At 42.7% G+C, this 22,751-nt stretch overlaps 1 protein-coding gene across 1 annotated transcript; it reads right to left on the bottom strand.

Moving 5' to 3' along the window:
• Nucleotides 1–228: 228 nt before the first annotated feature.
• Nucleotides 229–22,551, bottom strand: polr1a (RNA polymerase I subunit A). Its single transcript, XM_048232194.1, has 34 exons — nucleotides 22,382–22,551; nucleotides 21,765–21,969; nucleotides 21,527–21,676; nucleotides 21,229–21,339; nucleotides 20,896–20,981; nucleotides 20,712–20,794; nucleotides 20,310–20,390; nucleotides 19,890–19,995; nucleotides 19,524–19,692; nucleotides 18,987–19,157; nucleotides 18,628–18,750; nucleotides 18,017–18,244; nucleotides 17,323–17,577; nucleotides 16,738–16,929; nucleotides 16,275–16,424; nucleotides 15,705–15,888; nucleotides 15,199–15,281; nucleotides 14,921–15,079; nucleotides 13,159–13,293; nucleotides 10,315–10,419; nucleotides 8,770–8,852; nucleotides 8,306–8,471; nucleotides 7,867–8,088; nucleotides 6,536–6,747; nucleotides 6,042–6,209; nucleotides 5,613–5,748; nucleotides 5,010–5,173; nucleotides 3,868–4,006; nucleotides 3,435–3,545; nucleotides 2,857–3,093; nucleotides 1,467–1,667; nucleotides 1,019–1,136; nucleotides 722–886; nucleotides 229–525 (listed from the first exon to the last, which is right to left on the bottom strand). The coding sequence occupies exons 1-34, from the start codon at nucleotides 22,456–22,458 to the stop codon at nucleotides 425–427; spliced, it is 5,076 nt and encodes a 1,691-aa protein (XP_048088151.1). The 5' UTR covers nucleotides 22,459–22,551; the 3' UTR covers nucleotides 229–424.
• Nucleotides 22,552–22,751: the final 200 nt, after the last annotated feature.

Here is a 22,751-nt window from a genome sequence, read left to right as displayed (position 1 = left end):
TTTGTCACTGACTATTTTTGGTTGTCTGTGTCTGTCTGTCTTCAGTGATTTTTGCCCCAAACCCCACACAAAATACATGGAATCCTGTAGTTGATTTAAAGTTAAACAGAAAACACTGATGGAATTGAATATGAACAGAGGATTTTTTTTTTTTTTAAACAAACTTTAACTACATAGTTGATATTCCATAGGGGTAGTCATGAAGCAGCTCAGACACTAAAAAAGGAGTTCAGGCAGCTGAAAATATATTTATTTCACAAATATGTCATAATACATTGTCATAAACATAATTGAAACAGAAATAGTACAAATCAGACAAATTTGTTCTGACATTCTATGCATCAGTATCGGTGTGCCGAGTTCAGCTTCATCTTCTTCAAAACGGTCTACTGTTTGCCATGCTCATTGATCATGACATGAAACACTACTGCAGTGGTTGCTTCAAATCAAAAATCCCTGTTCCTCCTTTGACAACTTTTCCAACTACGATGCAAGCGGAGGGAGATCGCAGCTGGTCATGCGAGCCTGATAAGAAGAGAGAGATCATGATCACTCAGTAGTCACTGACAAATCTGAAAGGCCCTCATGCATAATCTTATGCAGTCATCATGACACGCTAAATATAAAGCTTAATGTCTAGCTGGCCCAGATAAGACAAGAGCTCACTTTCAACATAACAAACATGGTGGGAGCCAACATACACATGGTGGGAGTCACATACCCAACATAGTGGCGTCCTTGAGGAACTTGTAGCTCGTTTCAAAGGTCATCTGTTGTAGGGGAGAGGAGTTTGATCTGATGCCAAATCGGTTCAGAGGTTTGTAAACACCTTCAAAGCACATGTAGTCAGCCACCAGAGACAAGTGTCTAGGGTCCACCTCAATACCTGATCAAAAAAAAAAAGAAGAGGTTCGGCCATTTGCAGAAATACTCCTTAATACTGCCACATAAATATATAGGGTCTGTTCTTTTCTTTCTTTTTCTTTTTTTTTAAAAAAAGGAGCAGAACGGCACACACCATACACAGCAAACACGTCTTTGATTTCCTTTTCGATAACGCGCAGGGCCACCTCAATGCCATATGTATTGGCCATGGCATGGACTTCGTTAGAGTACAGCCTATTCAAATCAAGAATCTACAAAAACACACACACACACAAAAGTGATTAAATATGGGATATGATTTGTCAATGTTGACAGAATTAAAAATGAACATGTGAGGCAAATATAAAACACAAAATGATGACACCATGTTCCTTTCCTGTTACAATCCTCTGAAAAGAATCTATACCAACAAATCCATTTGTTTTTAATGAATGGAATATGTAACGGAAAAATGCCAATGTTGTTATTTAGTGTCACATTTGCCAGTGCTGTACTTGAGAGTGAGTTGAGCAAATATATCATTCCCTCACTGTATGTGATGAATAAAACCCCTTGAATCCTTCAGAATGATTGACACTCACATCACCATGTTTAAAGATCTCTTGCATATTTATGCCCTCTGTGTTGAGGACGGTCTCTTTGGAACCGTCCTTTTTGGTGACCTCATTCAGAAGGCAGCGCGTGATCCCTTTCGTCTCCACAATGACGGCATTCTGAGCCTGAGTCACGATGAGTGATGTCAGGTCAAAGTGCACATTAGTGACTGGGAGAATGATGGTTGCCTGTAGGAAACAGAAAAACATACTGTATCTCTTCATGGAAACTGCATGACATGAAGCTGCCTTTTTTAATGAACAAATTCCACTTAGGAACAGGCCACTATATAAATTACAATCACTACGTTTTCATGCTGGGAATAAATGGTTTTGAATCAGTTTATTGCCCAAATTTCGTTTATGTCAATATTCCGTTTAACCTGTTAACAAGCAAGTAGAATGTCACATTTTGAGCAAATTCCTGTTTACATAGCAATCAACATTATTTTGAATAAGTCAGCGATGCAGCCTACAAATAGGCTCCCAATGTCATGACGTAAATCTTTGACTGAACAGGTGAAGGTGTAAGGCACAAGTGTATCTCCTTGTCTTTCCAAAAGTGTGTGCGTTGTTTCGCCATGATTAGGAAAGTGTGTGAGAGAAAATTGGTTAATTTTATCCTAATTCTGTGTGAATTGAGCATGAGCAACACTCTTCCTTCTGGGAGCACATTCCGTTTAAGGTGTTTTCATGATCCAATATTCCGTTTAAAACAGGCATATGCTAGGGTGTGCAAACGGTTTATTGGTAACCGAATATGGCCTTTTTCGGTTTATTTCAATCAGAATAAGGTGTTTACAAGACACGCATATTCGGTTTATTCCCAATAAACTGATTCAGAACTGTTTATTGGCTGCATGAAAACTTGGTGAATATTGAATGTTGAATGACTTACAATGAAACACTTGTGTTACAATAGTATAGTTCCAACCATGTAAGTTGCTAATGTAGTTAGCAGCTAACCTTATGGGAAATGTACCCCAGGTTGACTTATATTATATAGCAGCCAGTTAGAAAACAAGAAAGCCTAACTGTGTATATTGTATACTGCGTAACTGTGATGGTGTTATTGTAAGGCAAGTTTCATCTTCCATGTAAGGCTTCCTAGTTTCAGACAAAACTCTACAATATCTTGTTCTTGCTATATAAGTTATTTACTACATACTTCTGAGGGATCATAACACAATACTGATCCTAACCCAGAGTGCATATACCCTGTAATGGCACAGAATTCCAGAAAAAAATACATTGTACTTACATATCAATAGTATACTATAGTATAGCATCTAAGGAAACACTGGGGTGGACCAGCCTAATTGTGCAACACAATCATATGAGTCGTAAGCTCAAGCTGATGTTAACAGACAGGACCCACCTCACACCAGAGTCCATTCACGCTGTCGTATTTGTAGCTCTCTATGGTGTTGCCAATGGCCAGGACAGCGTTCACCCTCATCTGGTCCTGACTCTCTGTCCCCTCCGGCCCGCTAGGGAGCTCTGCATGGTCTGGGGCCGGAGACTCTCGGGACTCCTCGTCTGGCGACCCCTCCTCCTCCGCAGGCTCTGCCTCTGCTTCCTCCTCCTCACCGCCCTCTTCACTGTCGTAATCCACCTGAGGTCGGAGTAGAGGGAGCGGGATTTAGCGAGCGCGTTTATCCAAAGCGACCCGAGCCAAGTGTGAGTGACGCAAATGCTGCCCCCCCACACCTGCCGCCGCAAAGCAATCAGGGATTTGGAGCCAATGTGTTGGTCTAGAACAAACAAACACTCAAGAGGTGGGGAATGGAAAACTCCCTACAATACACACAAGCAAGACCTATTCAAGTCCAACATTTGAGAGCATGACTCTGAACATCCCACCAGAGAGACAATTCTAGAGAAGTGGCGTTATACTACAGGTTTACGATGGCAAAAAGACAGGGCGTTTGAAGGAAAGACTGCTCTGGTCAGCACCTCTTCCTCCTGTTTCTCTCTCCTCTTGGCATCGGAGGCGTCAGCATCTCCTTCTTCTGCTTCGTCGTCGACGATCCTCATCTCTTGCTCTACGTTTGCCTCTCCATCGTCCTGCAGATGTAGACGCAGAACTTTGCTTCAGAACCAAAATTCATAAAACACTTCATCAATCCATCAAACACTTGGTATTTGTGCCGCATCATTATTTATTAACTAGACCTTGGGCACATACAGTACTGACAGAATTGTACAATAGTTTTGTAAAAGTCAAAAATTCAAGTACCGGTAGAAACTAAATCGCGTTGCCATGGAGATCCTTACAGATTATTAATCTTGTTTCATGTCATATCGGTTAGTTGTCTACAATTCATCAAAGATCAACCATAGTGATGATTCAGTGATGATTCCCTTCATGTTGAAAGCATGAGAGTACCTCTGCAGGAGCAGCAGGACCGGCCGTCTCCCCGTGCTGGTCCTCATCCCTCCGTGTGGCTTTGCGTGAGTCAACAGCGGTGAGGGAGGCCAGCTTGATACTCAGCTTCTTGATAGCTTCCAGCAGTATTCTGAAGAACCTGGAAATTGAAGAATGGTAGGAAACTCAATTGGACAAGCAGGGGGTACTCCCACTAGACAAAATGTCTTAAAAAAAACATCTATCTATAAAGTAAGAAGTGTCTGTGTGTCTGTCCTAATGTCTGTGGCACGCATATCTCGCTGACCGTTTGTCAGACTGACCTCAGATTTCGTATGTGGCTTGCGCGTGGCACAAAGGTGTGCAATCTCGATTTTGAAGATTTTTGAATGCATATTTCAAAATATGCTTATTTACGTAAGAGATTTATTGCTGCACTGCACTGTTTCCAAGAGGACCAGTTTCAGGGGAGCTCCACCCCATGTCTAGGTCTCACTTTGATGATAGTACGCAGATTTTGCAACAACATGCCAACAAACACGGGTATACAAGTATGTGCAATAAACTGAGGCTTTGAATAGCCCAGGCTACTTTGGACTTCAGACTTTGACTAAACAAACGACAATTCCGACTGCAAGGTCCCAAATTAAAACAAGCGATAGGCTAATGCCACATAGCTAGACAGCAAGTGGCAGACTGAGCGACGTCACTTATGCTAAAGACTGTTTTTGAGTCACATTGTTGCAAATTTCGATACACATTTAGCCTAACTCTTAACTCTTTGTTAGGCTTATGTCATTCTGATCTGTAGAAATGTCACATGCAGCCATGCCTAAATTTATTACACATTTATTAGAGGCCACATTAATTATAGGCTAATATATTATAATATTCAGTATTCATTATTGAATGCTTAGCTGGAATGATGTTTCCCTATCATCCTACTTTTAAAGCAGGCATACCTGTGGGCATGTAATTGGGCTACGGGTTTTCTTCAAGAATGGCATGTTTGAACGGGCCCTGCACTAGTTTACAAAAATGATGTGAGCAGGGAACCTATGGAAACTTCCAGAAAAATTAGGAAATTAATGAATGTCAAAAAATGGTGCCGTCGTCCACACCCCATGCTAAAAGTGGAGTAAAAGTTAGAAGACAGGCAATACCTGTTCTCCATGTAGCGCAGGATCTGCTGCGGGGTGAGCATCTTGTCCTGCTGGTAGCGCTCTGGTGGCAGGAAGTGGAAAGCCACGTTGAACACTCTGTTCTTCTGCTGGGCCTTTTTGCCATCAAACCGCAGTGTCTCCACCACATCCACCTTGTGAAGGACCTGGGACCAGGCGTCAAGAGGAACCATAGCATTCTTAATAATAGCTATCTGGAATCTAAGGAATAGGCTACTTATGCTAACCTGCTACACTGCTTAAGTCCTCATTAAGAACTGCTAAACTGTGAACTGGTACCTGCTAAAAGTCCTAATTAATACCAACAATACCAGTTCCACCAAGATTTCATAATGGTAAATGACAGAAATTATATGCTTTGAGATATTAATTTCTGTACTCTCAGAGTTGGTGAAGTCTGAGGTTCAGTATCTTGTTCAAGGACATGTTTGCATATAGGTCAAAGGAGCCAAATGTGAAGCAAGTGGTTCAGTAGTTAAACCATACAGTACCTCAGCCAAGCACACTCTAGTGGTTTAGTAGTTAAACCATACAGTACCTCAGCCAAGCACACTCTAGTGGTTTAGTAGTTAAACCATACAGTACCTCAGCCAAGCACACTCTGTTGAGTTTTTTCTTGAGGACCTTCACCCTCTTCAGGGCTTTCTTGGTGTCCAGAACAGGGATACTCATCATGGGAGTCTTGATTTTGGAGCTGGCGATCATCAGGATCTCACGCAACCTGTAATATGACCGAAAACACCACCAAAAGTCAAGTAAGCTGCCACTTGAACTTGAATTTACATAATTTGTCACAGTAGGTTTGACAGGGAATAAAACACCCACATTACAAGTGTTTTCAGAAATCATACTATCAGTAAATATTTGTTTATTTTTACTGCCATTCAGCAATTGTTGCTACCAAAACCTTGCACCTTTCAGGTCTTAGCTGAGATTAGCTAAATGGCTGAGGTAGACCAGGCTTTTGCCAACTGATCTGTGTTGGGTAAACAGTGCAGGAGAAGGACAGGTCACCTGGGGATACCGAGGGTGACGTTCATCTCTCCTCTGCCGGCGAAGTGGAAGGTGTTCAGGGTCATCTGGGTGGACGGCTCCCCAATGCTCTGGGCAGCCAGCAGCCCTACAGCCTCCCCGGGGTCACACAGTGCCCTCTGCCACTTCATCTGCAGCAGATCCCTCAGCCTGAACTCACACGAGCACACACACACACACACGCGCACACATGCACACGCACACACGCACACGCACACACGCGCACACACAGTGTTTTTCAATCACTATTTTGCATCAATATCATGCACACCTACAAGTCTGCTTGCATTTGCTTTTTTGAGCACAGGAAGTTCACAATTAAAACAGGCACATACATAATTGCACTGCACGAGCACTGACCATGAAAAGCCTTTCTGCATAGCTAAAGTGTGGACAGGTTGGACTGGTCCTATTGTTTGCTTGTGTGAGAGTTTGTCTGGATTCCTTTTGGCATTTCAAAACAAATAAACACTCACCTGTTGGCATCAAGGTCCTTGGTATCGTTGCGGTTTGGACTATTCTCTAACTTGCTGAGGTAGGACTCCACGATAGATTCGAATGTCTCGGACACGGAGCCGAAGGAGATGTCGGGTCGGTGCACAGCTAGGCAGGGGTCGGGGCAACGGGACGTCTTCTTCAGATACTTCATCCGGTTGGGCTCATCCAAACCGGCCCACCGCTCAACCAGCTGATGAGATCAGAGGACAGTCTGATTACCATTGTGTTACGAGTTGTTCACTATATACAGATTTTACAACAACCGTAGTATGTAAGTGTAGTGTCAATAAGCAAACACATACTAAATAAAGATACAAATTCACATTCATCACTCATATCTCATAAAAAATCTACACACATAATTTGGCTATGTGAGAAACTTAATTAGGAAATGGGAAATAAATTACAGTATAGATATCTTTGTGTAGTTTACAGTTGGAAGACATCCTTCACTTTCCCGACATATTTCGTCATTTAGCAGAGTCGGTAGTTGGTAGGAAAAAAAAACTTCTAAAAATTCGGTTCTACCTACCTGGAGTTGCTGCAGCCAACAGCTAGAGCATCCAGGCAGCTCTGGTGCTACACTCTGGGGGCATGTTCATGAGTCCCCATGTTATAGTGCTACACTCTGGGGGCATATTCATGAGTGCTACACGCTGGGGGCATGTTCATGAGTCCCCATGTTATGGTGCCACACTCTGGGGCATGTTTATGAGTGTTACACGCTGGGGGCATGTTTATGAGTCCCCATGTTCAGATATGGTGTTACACTCTGGGGGCATGTTTACGAGTCCCCATATTATGGTGCTACACTCTAGGGGCATATTCATGAGTGCTACACGCTGGGGGCATGTTCATGAGTGCTACACGCTGGGGGCATGTTCATGAGTCCCCATGTTATGGTGCTACACTCTGGGGGCATGTTCATGTAACACTCTGGGGGCATGTTATGGTGCTACACTCTGGGGGCATGTTATGGTGCTACACTCTGGGGGCATGTTCATGAGTGCTACACGCTGGGGGCATGTTCACGAGTGCTACACTCTGGGGGCATGTTCATGAGTCCCCATGTTTGTGCTCCCAGAGTGTAGCGCTGTTGGCTGCAGGCAGCAACTCGAGAGTCGTTTTGTTCCGTACCGATTTCTCCTTTAACCCTAAAGCCATGTACCGGGTTGTATAGAACTTGTCTGCCTGTACCAAACCCCTGAGGTATTGTGAGCATCTTACTCAATTGAAACACAATCCAAGTTATCTAAACTGTCTCTACCAGAGTCTGAGCACTGCTAGCTAAAGGGTGAACACGCAGTACCTGCAGAGTGGCCATCTCTCGGCCGTTGGTCATCGCAGCATTTGCAGCCTGGGCCTTCATCTTGGCCAGCTTCTTCTGCGAGAAGAGCAGGAAAGCTCCCTCTCGGGGGGATACGTTCTCTCGCTTGGCCCTCCACTTCCTGATGGCCTTCTGATGATTGGCTGAGACACTGGAGTCCATCTTGGACAGCACTTCATCCAGGCACTTGGACTTCCTGATGACCTGCAAGGACGTCATGTGATATTTACTCAAACATTTATTTGATGATATCCACGTAATCAACACAGACACATTCACAAACACAGACACAACACATTCAACACAGATTTAAAGTAGACCATTACAGGATTAGACCAAAGAGGTCTAATTTCAGCAGCCTGACTCAGATGACTCCCACTGTATCGCATTAGAGAGCACCGTATTCCCTGGCGTGCCGTACCTCGTAGTTGTCCTTGATGAAGGGGAACTGGCGCGGCAGGAGGAACTGGGTCTTGGGAATGTCCAGGCCATCCTCCCCATAAAGGAACTGCACCACGCTACCGTCACTGTCCCTCACGGTCAGGTCATACTGAACCACCAGACCCTCCAGGTGCTTGATCACACATCTGTGAGAAACATTTTCCAGTCAACAAGGTGGAAACCACAACTAAAATGCATTGTGCAACTGTGAAGTGTGCTTGCTCAGGTGCATTTCACCAACGTGAGAGGACAGTGGAATATGCTACGTTGACCTTGGCTTGATCCAAGGATTCTAACCGTGCCTTTCAGAGTTGGAGCAACATTTTTCAGTCAACAAGGTGGAAACCTTGGAGAGTTTAGTTGGGTACTCGAGAAAAAACACAGGGCTATTTTGAGTTTCGAGTTATTCCATATAAATTCAGCTGTGTAGAAGTCCAAACCCACCTTTGCAGGTAGCCTGATCGACTGGTCTTTACAGCTGTGTCGACAAGACCTTCGCGGCCAGCCATGCAATGGAAGAAGAACTCCTGAAACAAGGACAGAAAACCAATCAAAGATCAGTTCATTGACTTATACCCAGGGGGCAAAACCTAGCCTAGAAATCTAAATTACATTTGCTGCCAGGGCTAGTCTAGCAACTCTCCGTTGGCTTGTGAGCTCGAAAAATTAAACTTCTATCAGGCCAATCAAATCGTGTATAGAGTCGTTAGGCGGGCTTAACATAATGATTGATGGCAGAGTTGCAACGGTTTGGCTTGAATTTCCTGCTACTTGAAAACAAATAAAATAATGTTGCTACAAAACAAATAAAATAATTGTTGCGACATGGGATGTTGTAAAAGGTTAATGTGCAAAAATGAAATCTAGGATGTCCAAGGATCATAACCTGGATGCACAACCTGGCCAACGAGCTACTAGAAACCCACAGGATATGTTCAAACGATGTGTGTCCCTACTGCAAAAAGTTGTGGACAGTTTGTTTCTAGCCTAAACTATCGTGGAGATATTGTACAGATTTCCACAATTCGACCATGCTGGTATGATTGCGTGCCCTTAAGCTGGGAGAATGTTGGAAATTGAACATTCTAAAGAATATCTGGGCGCACTGAATTCAACCAAAGATGGTAACTAAACAATCTATGATTCAACCAGAGCCTTAGGCCCTGTTTACACGTATCTATATAAAAAAAAAACTGATATTTTTCTGTGTTAGCACTGATTTTTTTATGCGTTTATATGTTTATGTAGAGTAAACTCATCTACTCATCGGTGTTGTCCCCCCCTCAATGAAAAGCAGGAGACATAAGACCAGTGTGTTAGTTTACCAGTCTGGCGGAAATAACAACTTGGTCGGTTGCTCCTGCAGGTGTACAACTTTGTATACTCTTTTTACATCGACCCCTAGAATCAGCGTTTTAAGAAATCTTCACTTTAGAGTGCATTTATAAAATATCCGTTTGGGGGAGTTAAAAACAAAAGGCCCAAACGCAAAACAAATATGCGTTTATACAAAAATCTAGATACGTGTAAATGACCCCTTACAGATAGAAAGTTGCGACAACTCCCATGGGTTAAAAAGCAGCATTAGGGCTTGCATTGTTTAAACCCTCCATGTAGGTTTCCAGTAGTTAGTTGACCAGGTTGTGCACCCAGGTTGTGATCCTTGAAGGTCCTAGATATCATTTCTGGGTCACAACCTTTTACAACATTCCATGTCTGTAAAACCCCTTTTACCCCCTGGGTATTAGGTTACAAACTAAACGCAAAACCACCACGCAGAGTTGCCATGTCAGAACTGAAAATACTGTTTCACTGTAAACCATATGATGTTAAATCTGTAAACAGATAATCAAAATACAGTGGGCAACAGGCTTCATTGCCCCAACATTTCTAAAAATGGCATAACATCAAGTAGGCCAGTGAACAGAGAGCTGGGGAAAATCCTCAGCACGTGTCGATCATGAGGGGAGCCAGAAGAGCTCTACTCACCGGTGGCTTAATCCCGGTCAAGAACCTTCCGGAAACAAAGCCACCGGAACTCCTGTGGGCGTGGAGGATGCTCCATAGCTCACAAAGGATGCTGGTGACATAGTTCTGTGCAGAACCACCATCACACACCATATCATGTGACGCTCTCTTCCACGTTGTTGCTCGAGGCTTGATTATCGGACAGGGCAGGTTGCCATTCAAGGGCTCCAAATAATACCGGGCCAAGGAACGGGAAGAAGAAGCATCAAATTTCTTCTAACGTGGTGGACGCCTGTGTTCCCTCCAACTCAATCAAACAAACGTTTAAAAACATTTGACCCAGCAGGCAGGACCAGGCTGCCATCTGCGCCCTTTCTCAGAGAGGGGAAAGAATAGCCCAAAGGGTGAATAGTTACACACACAAATGCCAGATGCCCTGATTTCACTTTGTCCTCTCAATACTTTAACTATGCTATGCACTCAGAACTGCCTGCTCTGCTGGCCAGCTCTACTCCACACCAGCCTGTGGCGTTAACACTTTTGGTGCCAAAATCGCTATGCTATTCTGACCGAGGATGAGGAGCCCTCCAGCTAACACTTTTAGTTTTGATGGAACAGAAATCATGTACTCCTCCGGGACAAGGTCCTGACATCCAGCAGAAACTCCTAAGCATCCTGGCTCGCCACACCAAGGTCAACAACATCATCGCACACGGGCACGAACGCACATCAGAGATAAGCAGTCAGTAGCACTGCAGGAAAACTACAAAACCTCATCACCTGATGGGCACAGAAAAACGCTTTGTCAAAAAAAGGTGCAAACATGGCTCAAACGCCATTCGATGGTCTCACCAAAACCAACATGGACCAGGCTACCTGCATGGAGACATTGACATTGAAAATATTACAGATTCACGGGTATTGATTGAATGGCATTATACATGTGGATGAGTCTGAGAATGTTTTCTGCAGGGTAACATACAATACTACTACCATAGATTGCTGTGTCATGCAATAGCATGACTTAGCTTATAGTTCTATTCCAACGGTTTCTACCCAACGTAGAAAAAAAAGAAAGACAAGTTTAAAAACTAGAAACCTAACAAATATTCTTTTCCATACTCACATATTCCTCAAAAAGCCAGAGGCAGGGGTTTACTAAATATAGGTGCACTTATACCAAAACCTTGGAGGTTTCTTGTTGAAACCTGGCTGACTTCAGACAGCAAGCTGTTCTTGTTGAGACTTGTCCCCCCCAAATTATAATTTCTTCCACTCAATTAGACAAGGCAAAACGAGGTGGTGGAATTGCCTCCATTCTCTTTAAACAAATATAGCTGCACACGAGTCAAAGTATGTTGCAAACACCCAGCTGTACTTGTAAACCTTATACCGTAAAAACTATGGACTGGCTTGATGGGAACTTATGTCGCCCATCATCACTACTGGATCGATAATTGTAAATGCTCGTAATAATATTCAGGTCAATAAGACAACTGATGCTAAAGCCAGTAGTTCCTTAATGTGTTGACAGTTTAGAGCTAAAGCAGCATGTTACAGGACCTACCCACAACCTTGGCAACACCCTACGTCTATAAGTTCCAGAGGGAGCTAGAAGTCACAGAATTTATCAGTAAATGATATAAATATGTCATCATCATTGTGTCTTTTTAATATTGTACTACATACTCCAAAATTCATCCCTAAATTGCAATCCAAATGCAGGACTTGGACGATTAGAGCAGAACAGCAGTTCATAGCTCTTATAGACTCCATAAATTTAGATATTTTACATCCCCCATTGATCAAAATGGTAGAGGCTCTAATCGCACAGAGTGGCACCCTTAAAGACTAAAAAAAAGGCCCTGTAGCAAACTGACACCTTGATGACCGAAAAATATCCATGGATCTAAAAAAAGACTGAGGAAAGCTGAGAGAACATGGAGAAAAAACTAAGTTACAGGTTCACTGTACATTCTAAAAGAAAAAAAATGGCCGAATGTGAGAGGAGGAACCACTTTAGGCTATTGCATCAAACACCTTTTGACTATTGGTAACACAAGTAATATGTTTGATAGTACACCCAAAAACAGCCCCCCAAAATTAAAGGTCCTAGCACTATTACTCAATCTGAGCTTGGTAAAAATTTTATATATCAAACTGAACATGTGTGTTTTAGATCCAATCCCTACTACATTCCTCAAAAGCATATGATGCAGCTCCTTTTTTTTCCAAAGAATAAACACCTCATTAGAAACAGGTATATTTCAACTGCTTTTAAACCGGCTGTTGTGAAACCTTACTTAAAAGTCAAAACTTGACCATACCAGTCACAGGGCCTATATCAAATCTATCGTTTTGGAGCAAAGACTTCGAAAAGTTGTTTGCAAAGTTAAATACCTTCCTCAACGAAAACAGTATCCTTGAAAAAATTCCAAATCAGGTTTTAGATCAAATCACAGCACAGAAACGGCTCTAGTAAAGATAGTCAATGATCTCAGACTTGATGACAAAAACAGAGGTACTTAGTTTTGACTACTGCAATGCACACTGGTCTTCCCAAAAAACATCAAGAAGAAATTGGCACACCTCTGCTATTTCTTTTAAACAAAGACTAGAAGAGAGAACACATCACCCCTGTGTTAGCTGAACTGCACTGGCTCCCTGAATTGTTTTAAGGTTATGTTAATACTTACAAAGCTCTGAAATGGCATAGCATATATCTCTGAGCTTTTAATATCTTATCAAACCACAAGGAAACTTAGATCATCTAATTCTAATCTTTTGTCGCATGGAAACTATAAACAGAAATTAAACAAAAAGTCATTAGCAGAATTGTTCTTAAGTGAAAAAAGCAAAACAAACATGACGATGTAAAACGAAACGATGTCTCATACACACCTGCATGGTGTTGACAGTGGAGCCCTTAGCTCCAGACTGCACCATCAGCTGCAGGTTGTTCTCAGGGAAGGACCTATGGAGGCCCATAGGCATACACACCTGCCCCAGGGGAAACACACACACACACACACACACACACACACACACACACACACACACACACAAACAAACACACAAACAAACACACACACACACACACACACACACACACAGTCAAGCACTCCAGCAACATTCTTTCAGTCTTTGTCATCAGGGTGGTATGTTTATGTGTGTGTTGTTGGTTTGGAAAAAAGGTGACAGTGGAAAAGACATCTTGTGACTATGACAATGTGTGTACATGATTTCACACATGATTTCTGATTGCATTCATTCAGTCAATGCCGATTATAATTTGTTTGTATGTAAACTGGTCTCTCCCTGTTCCCATGACAATATCACCTCACATACCAATAAAAGCAATGAATAAATCAAAGAGTTTGATTCCCAAACGCTATATCACCATTTCAATGAATTTTCATAAATACTTTTTTTACATTTTGTTTTTCCAAGTAATTTCAGTGGAACTTTCTATTTTATTTTTTTATTTTGATTCATCTTTACTCAATGAAAACAACACAACAGCAATTTGACTGATATTACCTGAACTACACAATTAAATAGCCTGACTTTTTAATGTTTTTAAAAAACGGATATATTGCGTTTTGGAACCACACTCTTCGACACTCTTATTAATTTCTGCTTGAGAGAGAGTGAGAGAGAGCAAGAGAGAGACAGAGAGAGAGAGAGAGAGAAAGAAAGAAAGAGAGATTGGTTCAAACTGAACACCAATAAGATCATTCAAGAATCTAAAGAAAAATATTTAGAACATTGGCAAAAGGAGACAATAAATCTGAATACCAATTAATAAAAAATCTGATAAAATGATAAAAAAATACCAATACCAATTGGAGGAATATCTCTTTACTGTTAGAGATATAAAGCAGACACATCCTGACCAAATACAGACTCAGTGACCACAGTCTAGCCATAGAAAAGGGCAGACTGAGAAAATCCTGGTTGCCAAGAGCGCAAAGAATATGTGGTCACTGCGTAACAGGTGAAGTTGAGACTGAGGTGTACTTTCTTCTTCACTGTGAGAAATATACAACTATACGTAAGTCATACTTTGACAGGCTTACAAGCCTAATCCCAGGGTTCAGAAATCTAGAAGAACAAGAAATAATGGCTTACTCGGACAGCAGGGACAGACAGCAAATCTTGCTGCCAAATACGTCACCGAATGCCATAAGGCAAGGGACAGTGGTTAAATAATTAAATAATTATTACTTTTATATGGCACCTATCCATATAATTACACAAACACCGTACATGCACACAGGCAGGCAGGCACGCACACGCGCGCGCGAGCGAGCACACACACACACACACACACACACACACACACACACACACACACACACACACACACACACACACACACACACACACACACACACACACACCAGTTTGTTTGTTAATCTTGGATGTGTGTCTATTTGACAAATATTTGTCATGCTAATAAAGCTCACTTGAATTGAATTGAATTGAATTGAGAGAGAGAGAGAGAGAGAGAGAGAGAGAGAGAGAGCGAGAGAGAGAGGGAGGGAGGGAGGGAGGGAGAGAGAAGGGTAACTCCTTGTTAGGAAAGGCAGAGGAAGTGTGAGCAGTATAAAACCTCCACACCCACCTTATTAATGTTGTTGTTGACCTGGTTGACCTCTTCCTTGAACTTGAGGTCCACCATGTTGAAGTCTCTCTGGTCTGGGTTGAGATGGGCATTCTGCCAGTGGTCCCGGGCCTCCGCCTCCGCAGCACTGGCAGGGAGGTTGAAGGCCGCTTTCAGAGCCTGGGTGGCGGACACAATTTATGGTCAAACACAATAATAAAATTCAAATGTATTCTCCTGTCTGTTTTTGGTTTTATGAGCCCCTTGAGATATTTTGAGGAAGACGGCGGACACTTTACCTTGGCTCCACATGTAATAGACTCTTCGATGATCTTTGTCCTCTCTGTGTTGGCGGCAGGCTGTACTAGAATATCCTCCACTCCTAACGAACAAAGATAAGCAGTGATATTAAACTTCTCTACCGTTTGAAACAAACATTGTGTAGAATTATGTCTGTAAGGTAACATCATATAAACGGATAATGTAGACTTTTTGTAAGAACATTAGAAATCCCAAAATTTTTGCTTTGATGGCAATTACTGCTATTGGCATATATCTATTATATTAGATTAGATTACATTAGATTACATTTTATTGTCATTGTGCAGAGTACAAGTACAAAGACAGCAAAATGCAGTCTTTGTACTTGGTACATTTACTTACTTTGAACACAAACATTTCAATTAAAAGTGACTGTATGTGGCTGGGATGGATCCTGGGAAATAAAATCCATATCCATGTTGTTAAAACTCAATAGAGAAGCTGATCTCATATCAGCCTCATCTGACCACCCCATGCTCCTCACCCATGGTGAAGCCGCGGTACAACTGTAAGTAGGCGGTGAAGAGGCGCGCCAGACAGGTCAGCAGTTTCCCACTGGTCTGTCCGCCATACAGCTCGTAGCAGCAGTGCACCAGGCCGTAGGCCGAGCTGCCGTAGTGAGCCTTGTCCAGAACCCCAAGCAACAGCTCCCCCTGGCGAATGACCACCTGAACAACAGCAAGTGGACAAGTCCTGACATGTCCTCAATGTGAATATATATGTACAGTACTAAACACCTTGATATGACCTGACTATAATCTGTTTTCAAGTGCTGCTGTAAGGAATTATTGAAACATTGTTTTTATAGCAGGGTTAAGGGTTACTAAAGGTACTAAGGGTACTAAAACAGATGCTCTGAGGGGAAATGACTACGTTTTTAATGGCCGCAGTAGTAATGTAATGGGAAATTTGACCTCAGTGCAACAGTATCAGCCATTGTATTGAGGCAAAGGTACCATTGAAGACTAATTGAGTTTAATGTTGGAGGGCTGCTGCACAGTTACCCGGGAGTAGACTATTTGAGTTTAATGTTGGAGGTCTGCTGCACAGTTACCCGAGAGTCACACATGCTATCAGGCTGGTATCCAGGCACAGCACGGGGGGCCACTTTGATCCAGGCCTTGCTGGGGATCTTGGCCCCGCCATTCAAATTCAGGGCAATGTGGTTTTCGGGGATGACGTTCAAGAGAAGGGTGGACACAACCTGCAGGACAACAGGAGATGATAGGATCATGAGTGACCAGCTTGTTGGAAAGTAAAACAACCTAAGAATCTAAGAACAACCTAGAACCGAAAAACCAACAGCTGGAAAACTCTAAAATATGTTGGGTTGCCTGATCCATTAGGCCAGGGACATGACATGATAAAATTATGGGTGTTTTCTAGGAACAAGGAGTTTTTGCAGCAATAGAAATGACAACCAACATCTGGATTTTAATGTACCCGGAAATCACAACTGTACAATATGTATTATGTCTGCCTGTTATTGCGTGGTTTGGTTTGGTTTCACGAGTTACCTGCTTGCCAGTCCACAGGGGACAGGGCTTGAGGATGGCGGGGTGGAGTAGTTTCACTCGGCCCACTTTGTCTGTGAGGCCCCTGTAGACCAGCGCTGTGTACTGCTCCCTGGTGAAGAAGCAGCCTCGGATGGTCATGCTGGTGCCGGACACCATGTGGTCCTGGATAAGGCCAGCCAGAGGCTTTCCGTCCTACAGCAGAGAGAGAGAGGGCAAACACTAAGAATGTGGTAGACACTGACATTAACAGTGAAGAAAACTTTATATCCACATTATATAGTGAATCCTTAAGAACGGTCAAAGACATATTAATCTAAAGTTGATATTTATCAGATGCTTTGATCCAAAGTGTCACTGACTCACAATAGCGGGAATCAAAATTGGGTCAACTGACTGTCAGTCGGGGACGTTACCGCTGTTCCACATGTTCCGCATATGGTATACAGCATGATGAGGACAGACTACATGCTCTGAATACTACCTCACAGTAAACAAAGGTGTGAATGGATGGATGGATGGATGGGTGGGTGGGTGGATGGGTGGATGGATGGATGGATGGATGGATGTGTCGAGAGTGTTCCTGACCTTGGGGACGAGGTACTGCTGGTCAGTGCTAACAAGCGTGTAGGCCTCTGCCCTGCTCAGCTCGCTCTGAGGGAAGTGGGCGTTCATCTCATCGCCGTCAAAGTCTGCATTGTAGGCCTTACAGTTGGCGTAGTGAAGCCGCAGGACCTTCTCGCCGGGCAGGATGCGGGCCGTGTGGGCCTGGATGGACGGCCTGTGGAGAGTGGGCTGCCGGTTCAAGAGCAGGACATCGCCGTTCTTTATGTGCCGGTTCACCTGAGGGAGGGCAAGTGACAGGAGAGAGGTTTGGGAGATGATCATGGCTACTGAGTGGTTGGATATAGAAGGTGGCATGTGACAGGCTAAAGGGAAAAGGTAGCTTTGTAGACATTACTATAAAACTTTGGTTCTCCATATAAAAACATTAAGAGAACCAGACATGAAGGGTTTGAAGCACCACGACAATTGCTTCTTTTACAGTAGCATCAAGTACTGCTAATCATAATTACATACTAATAACATTATTTAACTTCATTAACTACAAAAATAAGGTAATGTTATGTAATCGTTGAGCTATCATTTTGGATTAATGGAACATTCACGTCGGAGTGATTACTAGGGGCGAACAGTCCAAGTGGGAACAACCTGGGACTCTCCAACCAGACATGAATAAGCTGTTTGACCGGACCGAACTGTTGTGTGAGGCACTACTCACGATCTTCATGGGGATCCGCTGTGTTCCGGTGCTGGGCGTGAGCAGCTGCTTGGCGATGGCCTCGCGCTGGGTTAGGCTGGTGCTGCTCAGGATGGTGCGGGAGCCGTCCTCGTTGATCACCATAGCGGCGCCCGGGTGCACGTTGGGCCCGTTGAGCACCGCCTGCCGAAGCTCCTTTACGTTCCATGGCGTCACCGGCTGCGGGTACGTCAGCTTGGTGGCAAACACCTGGCGCACACACGTGGAGAGAGTGGGCATCTCACAATGGAAAAGAACTCATCGATATGAGAGTAAACTACAAGCAATCAGTTTTCTATTATTGACATGCAAACAAGAGAAAAACGGTGGGTGGTAAAACCGGCAAAAATGACAGATACACCAGTTTTTGAGGCAACAGTAGAGAAGTATTGCATTTACATGCATTTCATATCAAAAAGAAACATGTCATGCTTTACTTTAGGGAATTGGCTTTGAAAAGAACACATGGTCTACTAATTGAATATAGATACATTACGGCCAATACACATTATTTATCATGAAACCATGTACAATATAAATACATTAAGATAAAATACACTGGAGAGATTTGTTTCAAAGATGTGCTCTGTTACCATTGGGATGCCAATCTCACTGGTGCTGATGTACATGTCTGGACAGATGACAGAACGAGCAGCAAAGTCCACGCGCTTCCCCATCATGTGCTTCCTGAACAGACCGTCCTTCTTCTCCAGAAGCTGGGCCAGAAACACAGCATGTCACCAAACACTCAAAAACCTGGATGTTGACCTTTCAACTTATCATCTGTTGTTGTCCGTTGACCTTTCAATTCGAATGAGATGACATCAATCAAATGTAAACTGAGAATGCTCTAGTTTAATTTAAGAACCTTGTGCAGTCACACAGTCATTTTAAAAGCGGATACAATAACTTTAGTAGCAGACAAGAAGACGTTAGTAACAAACACACCAACCTGCCGAACGCCAGGAAACTTCTCAGACATCAGCTTGTCCATGTCGCTGTCAAACACGATGTTGACGTGGCTCTGCAGCCGGACCCAGATGTTGTACAGCTTGTCTGTGGGGGTCTGACCAGGCATGCCGGACAGAAACGTCTGGTCTATCTGTCTGGCCTCCATTGTCTCCTTAAGCGAGAGGAACGAGACTGGATCAGAGCTGTGGTCATTTCACTGACAGGTAATGACCTTCACAAACTACCACTAATGACACCAACTCCATGTAACCATGTAATTACCATCCATGTAACCATGTGAAGTTGAATACAGTGGTAACCTTCAATACTTAACAACAGAGTAATTAAACTTTCATGTGTTCATTTTTGCAACACTGCCAGACAACTCTGAGCTGCCTTCTGACATAAATAAACTGGACTGAACTGCATTTCAAGTTGTCTCTTTTACGAAATATGTCTCAAATTTATATGTGTACTGTACATGTTTACAAGAATGAGGATGTGTGGTACACGGTTTGTGTTGTAAGTGTCTCCTCACCTTCTCCATCTCCATCTCCATCTCAGTGTCTTCGATCGCCTTTGCCTTCTCTGTGGCCATGAGAGCCAGTAGCTTTTGAATCAGGACGTTGTCCTTCATCACAGCCTGCATGTTTACTGTCTGACCGTTGGTGAACATCTGGTCTCCCAGGCGGTTGATAGGCCGGTACCTACACAAAAAAACCATGCGAGTCAATAATAAAATGAGTCTGATGCCAACAGCCAATACTAGAGACTCAAGTGGATGGTGTGCATTTAGGAGGTATACTGTCTTTGATAACATTTGTATTGTAATTAATTGTTTTAAATGTAAAGATAAATATGCATTATGCATTATACAAATCTAATCTGGAGATAAATTTCAGACCTGCTCGGTGGAACCAGGAGAATGTCAAGGAAGAACAGATCTGGTTTGAAGACGTTTTGTATGCCTTCAGAATCCAGTCCAGAGAACAGGTGCTTCAGGAAGAACCCTGTGATGGAGAAAGAAGTCTATGTATGTCTATGTATATCTAGAAGTATGTATGAACGTTGTGCCTAGTTTGCATCATTTACCCTCAGCTCTTTAAAAATAGTCTAATTACCACATACAACATTATCTCTTATGTCTGTCTATTTTTCTGTCACACTGTGATCAGCTACACACAAATAAATCAGCGCAAGATTGTAGTGAAAGTGCAGTGCAACAGATTGATTAATGATAACTTAAGCTAAATCCTGTGGGTAAAAATGGGTGTGCACAATGTCTACACACAAAGTATCTGCATTATGGAAGAAGTTGCCTTACCTTCCTTTTCCCAAAGATTTAGGATATGCTCCTTAGCCAAACTGGGCGTCAGGTATCCCCGCTTGGAAATCTGAGCTTCCTCTGCAAGAAAACAATAAAAACACAAAACTCTATCTACGAACTCCGCAGAGTCAACACTCTATGGACAGGTCAAAACTCTAGAACTCCGTAGAGTCAACACTCTATGGACAGGTCAAAACTCTAGAACTCCGTAGAGCCAACACTCCATGAACAGGTCAAAACTCTATACGAACTCCGTAGAGCAAACACTCCATGGACAGGTCTTTCAAGGGGTGAGAAAGCACGTCAGGAACGGGTAAGGACGTGAAAGTGAGACTCTAAACTGAATAAAAGAAAAGTGAATTGATCCATGTCCGACATAACAAGGTCTTATATGCTCACCTTCTGCATCGGTCTTCTTGGACGGGGCACTTGTGATGATGAGTTTGCTGTTGTGCTCTCTCCGCACTACTGCTCTGGCTGCCCTGGTTAGATGGAATCAGGAAATAAATCCATCACGACAATCTGACAATAACATAGCTTACAGTAATAAATAACACTACATCTCAATATCATTTCTTCTTACTTGCAGTTCGGGCATCGCCTTGGAGTCATGTGAGCTCTCCAGAAATTTGTGATGAGGCTGCCTTTCTTTTCACACACATGCTTAATCTAGAAACGAACAACCACAAGGGCGAACTCAATATCAAACCTTTTTGAAGAAAACCCTTTCCCTTAATCCCTAATGGGCCACCATACAGTAGAAAAGAAAGTATCATCCTGTATCCCGAGTTCACCACCTTGTGTACCATACACAATTACAAAACGTTCCATCAAGCACACAAGAGAATTTCCACATCCACTGTCCTTACAGCATGCAGTACTACTGTCACGGGAAATGTCAAATAATGGGACTCACTGGAGTGTGATGCACCGTTTGACCTCTTTCTGCTTGTAGAATCGGTGCGCAGTGTTCCTCTAAGACCTCTTGAATCTCGGTACTAGTAGCTTGACGATTGGTTTCCAAAAACTTACAAAAGACAAGCACCAGATCAAAAGGTTTAACCCAAGCAGTGTTAACAGTGTTGGAACGTTTGTGTGACTAGCAAGTTTATTATCGCTTTACTGCTAACTTGACAGACAGTGTGAAGCCTAGTGTATGTGTAGGTGTCTTTTCATCAACTTATAAGTCAGAGTCTCAAATTGCTGACCCTCACCTGATTGAGAACATTCTCTAGCTCATAGACTTCTTTCAGTGCACCAACATCCAGCAGCTTCAACTGGCAAAGCAAGAGATGAATGGTAGCCCTAGTGCAGCTGAGGGTGTGGCAAACTAAACAGGATCCTCGGATGAGCAGGTAAAGTTTCTGAGAACAAAAAAAAAAATACATATCATATTCTGCAAGTCTAAGCTGTGTAACAGATAGTACATCTGTATGATGCCAACGCACTTACATCAAAAAATAAAGGGTTGAAGACAGGCAAAGGCAATTCAACGTGTCCAAAGTGGCCAGGGCAGTTATTATAGTCCTGCATACAGGTTGAGCACACTTCTTTGTTATCAGAGGGCCCAAGTGATAGATCATACAGGCCATTACACGCAGGGTTGCCAACGTTGTCCAGAATCTGGGGATTCGTGATAGTTTTTACACTCAATTTTCTGCAACAAAAAAAAACCATGACAGTTTGATACATTCACAGCTTTCATAGTCTCTTGAGTTCCGGGATGCTGATCATCTGAGGATCTTGTTCAATGACTGCCTAACTTAACTTCAATCCTATGAAACTTCATCCTACGTTTATGACGCGGACAACAAATTGCAACCTGTTAGGTTGAGTGCCTACAACTATTTTACTGTATAATATTCGGTAACTCACTCTAACTGTATTACATAAATAGTAAGAGCTACAAGTAAAAGAGCAAACTGGTTATCTTAGCTCTACCATAGACTGTATAATAAAAACTCCAAGAATTAACATACAGTAGGCAATAATAGCTAACGTTATGCTTGCTAGCCATATCTGCAAGTTAGAAGTGTAACGTTAACCAGTGCAACTTTGAAAATATTGACCTTATTTCATCTGAAGAGTACAAGCCAAACGACATGCCCTCGAGCCGCCTCCATGGTAGTTCCTTTGCAAAAAGCATGTTTATGGGGGAACGGTAGGAGATAAATAAACTTAAAATAAATTCATGTTTTCATCCGCTTCCATGCGTGAGGCAGGAGAAGTGACACACGTGGGAGACTAAGGGACTAAACCAAAAGAAAGGGTGATCACTAAATTGAGAAAGAACGTCTTCTAATGTTGTTTAGGACCAACAAATAAAACGTTGTGTAAATACTAATAGTTAAATAAACATAATGAATAAATCAACACATAATTTAAAGATGTTAATGACTTTCAAGCAAGCACAAAGTCATGTCCACCCTTCAATACAAC

Source organism: Alosa alosa, chromosome 21 (assembly GCF_017589495.1).
Source record: "Alosa alosa isolate M-15738 ecotype Scorff River chromosome 21, AALO_Geno_1.1, whole genome shotgun sequence".
NCBI classification, from domain to species: domain Eukaryota; kingdom Metazoa; phylum Chordata; class Actinopteri; order Clupeiformes; family Clupeidae; genus Alosa; species Alosa alosa.
This window is presented reverse-complemented; position numbering and strand designations above follow the sequence as displayed.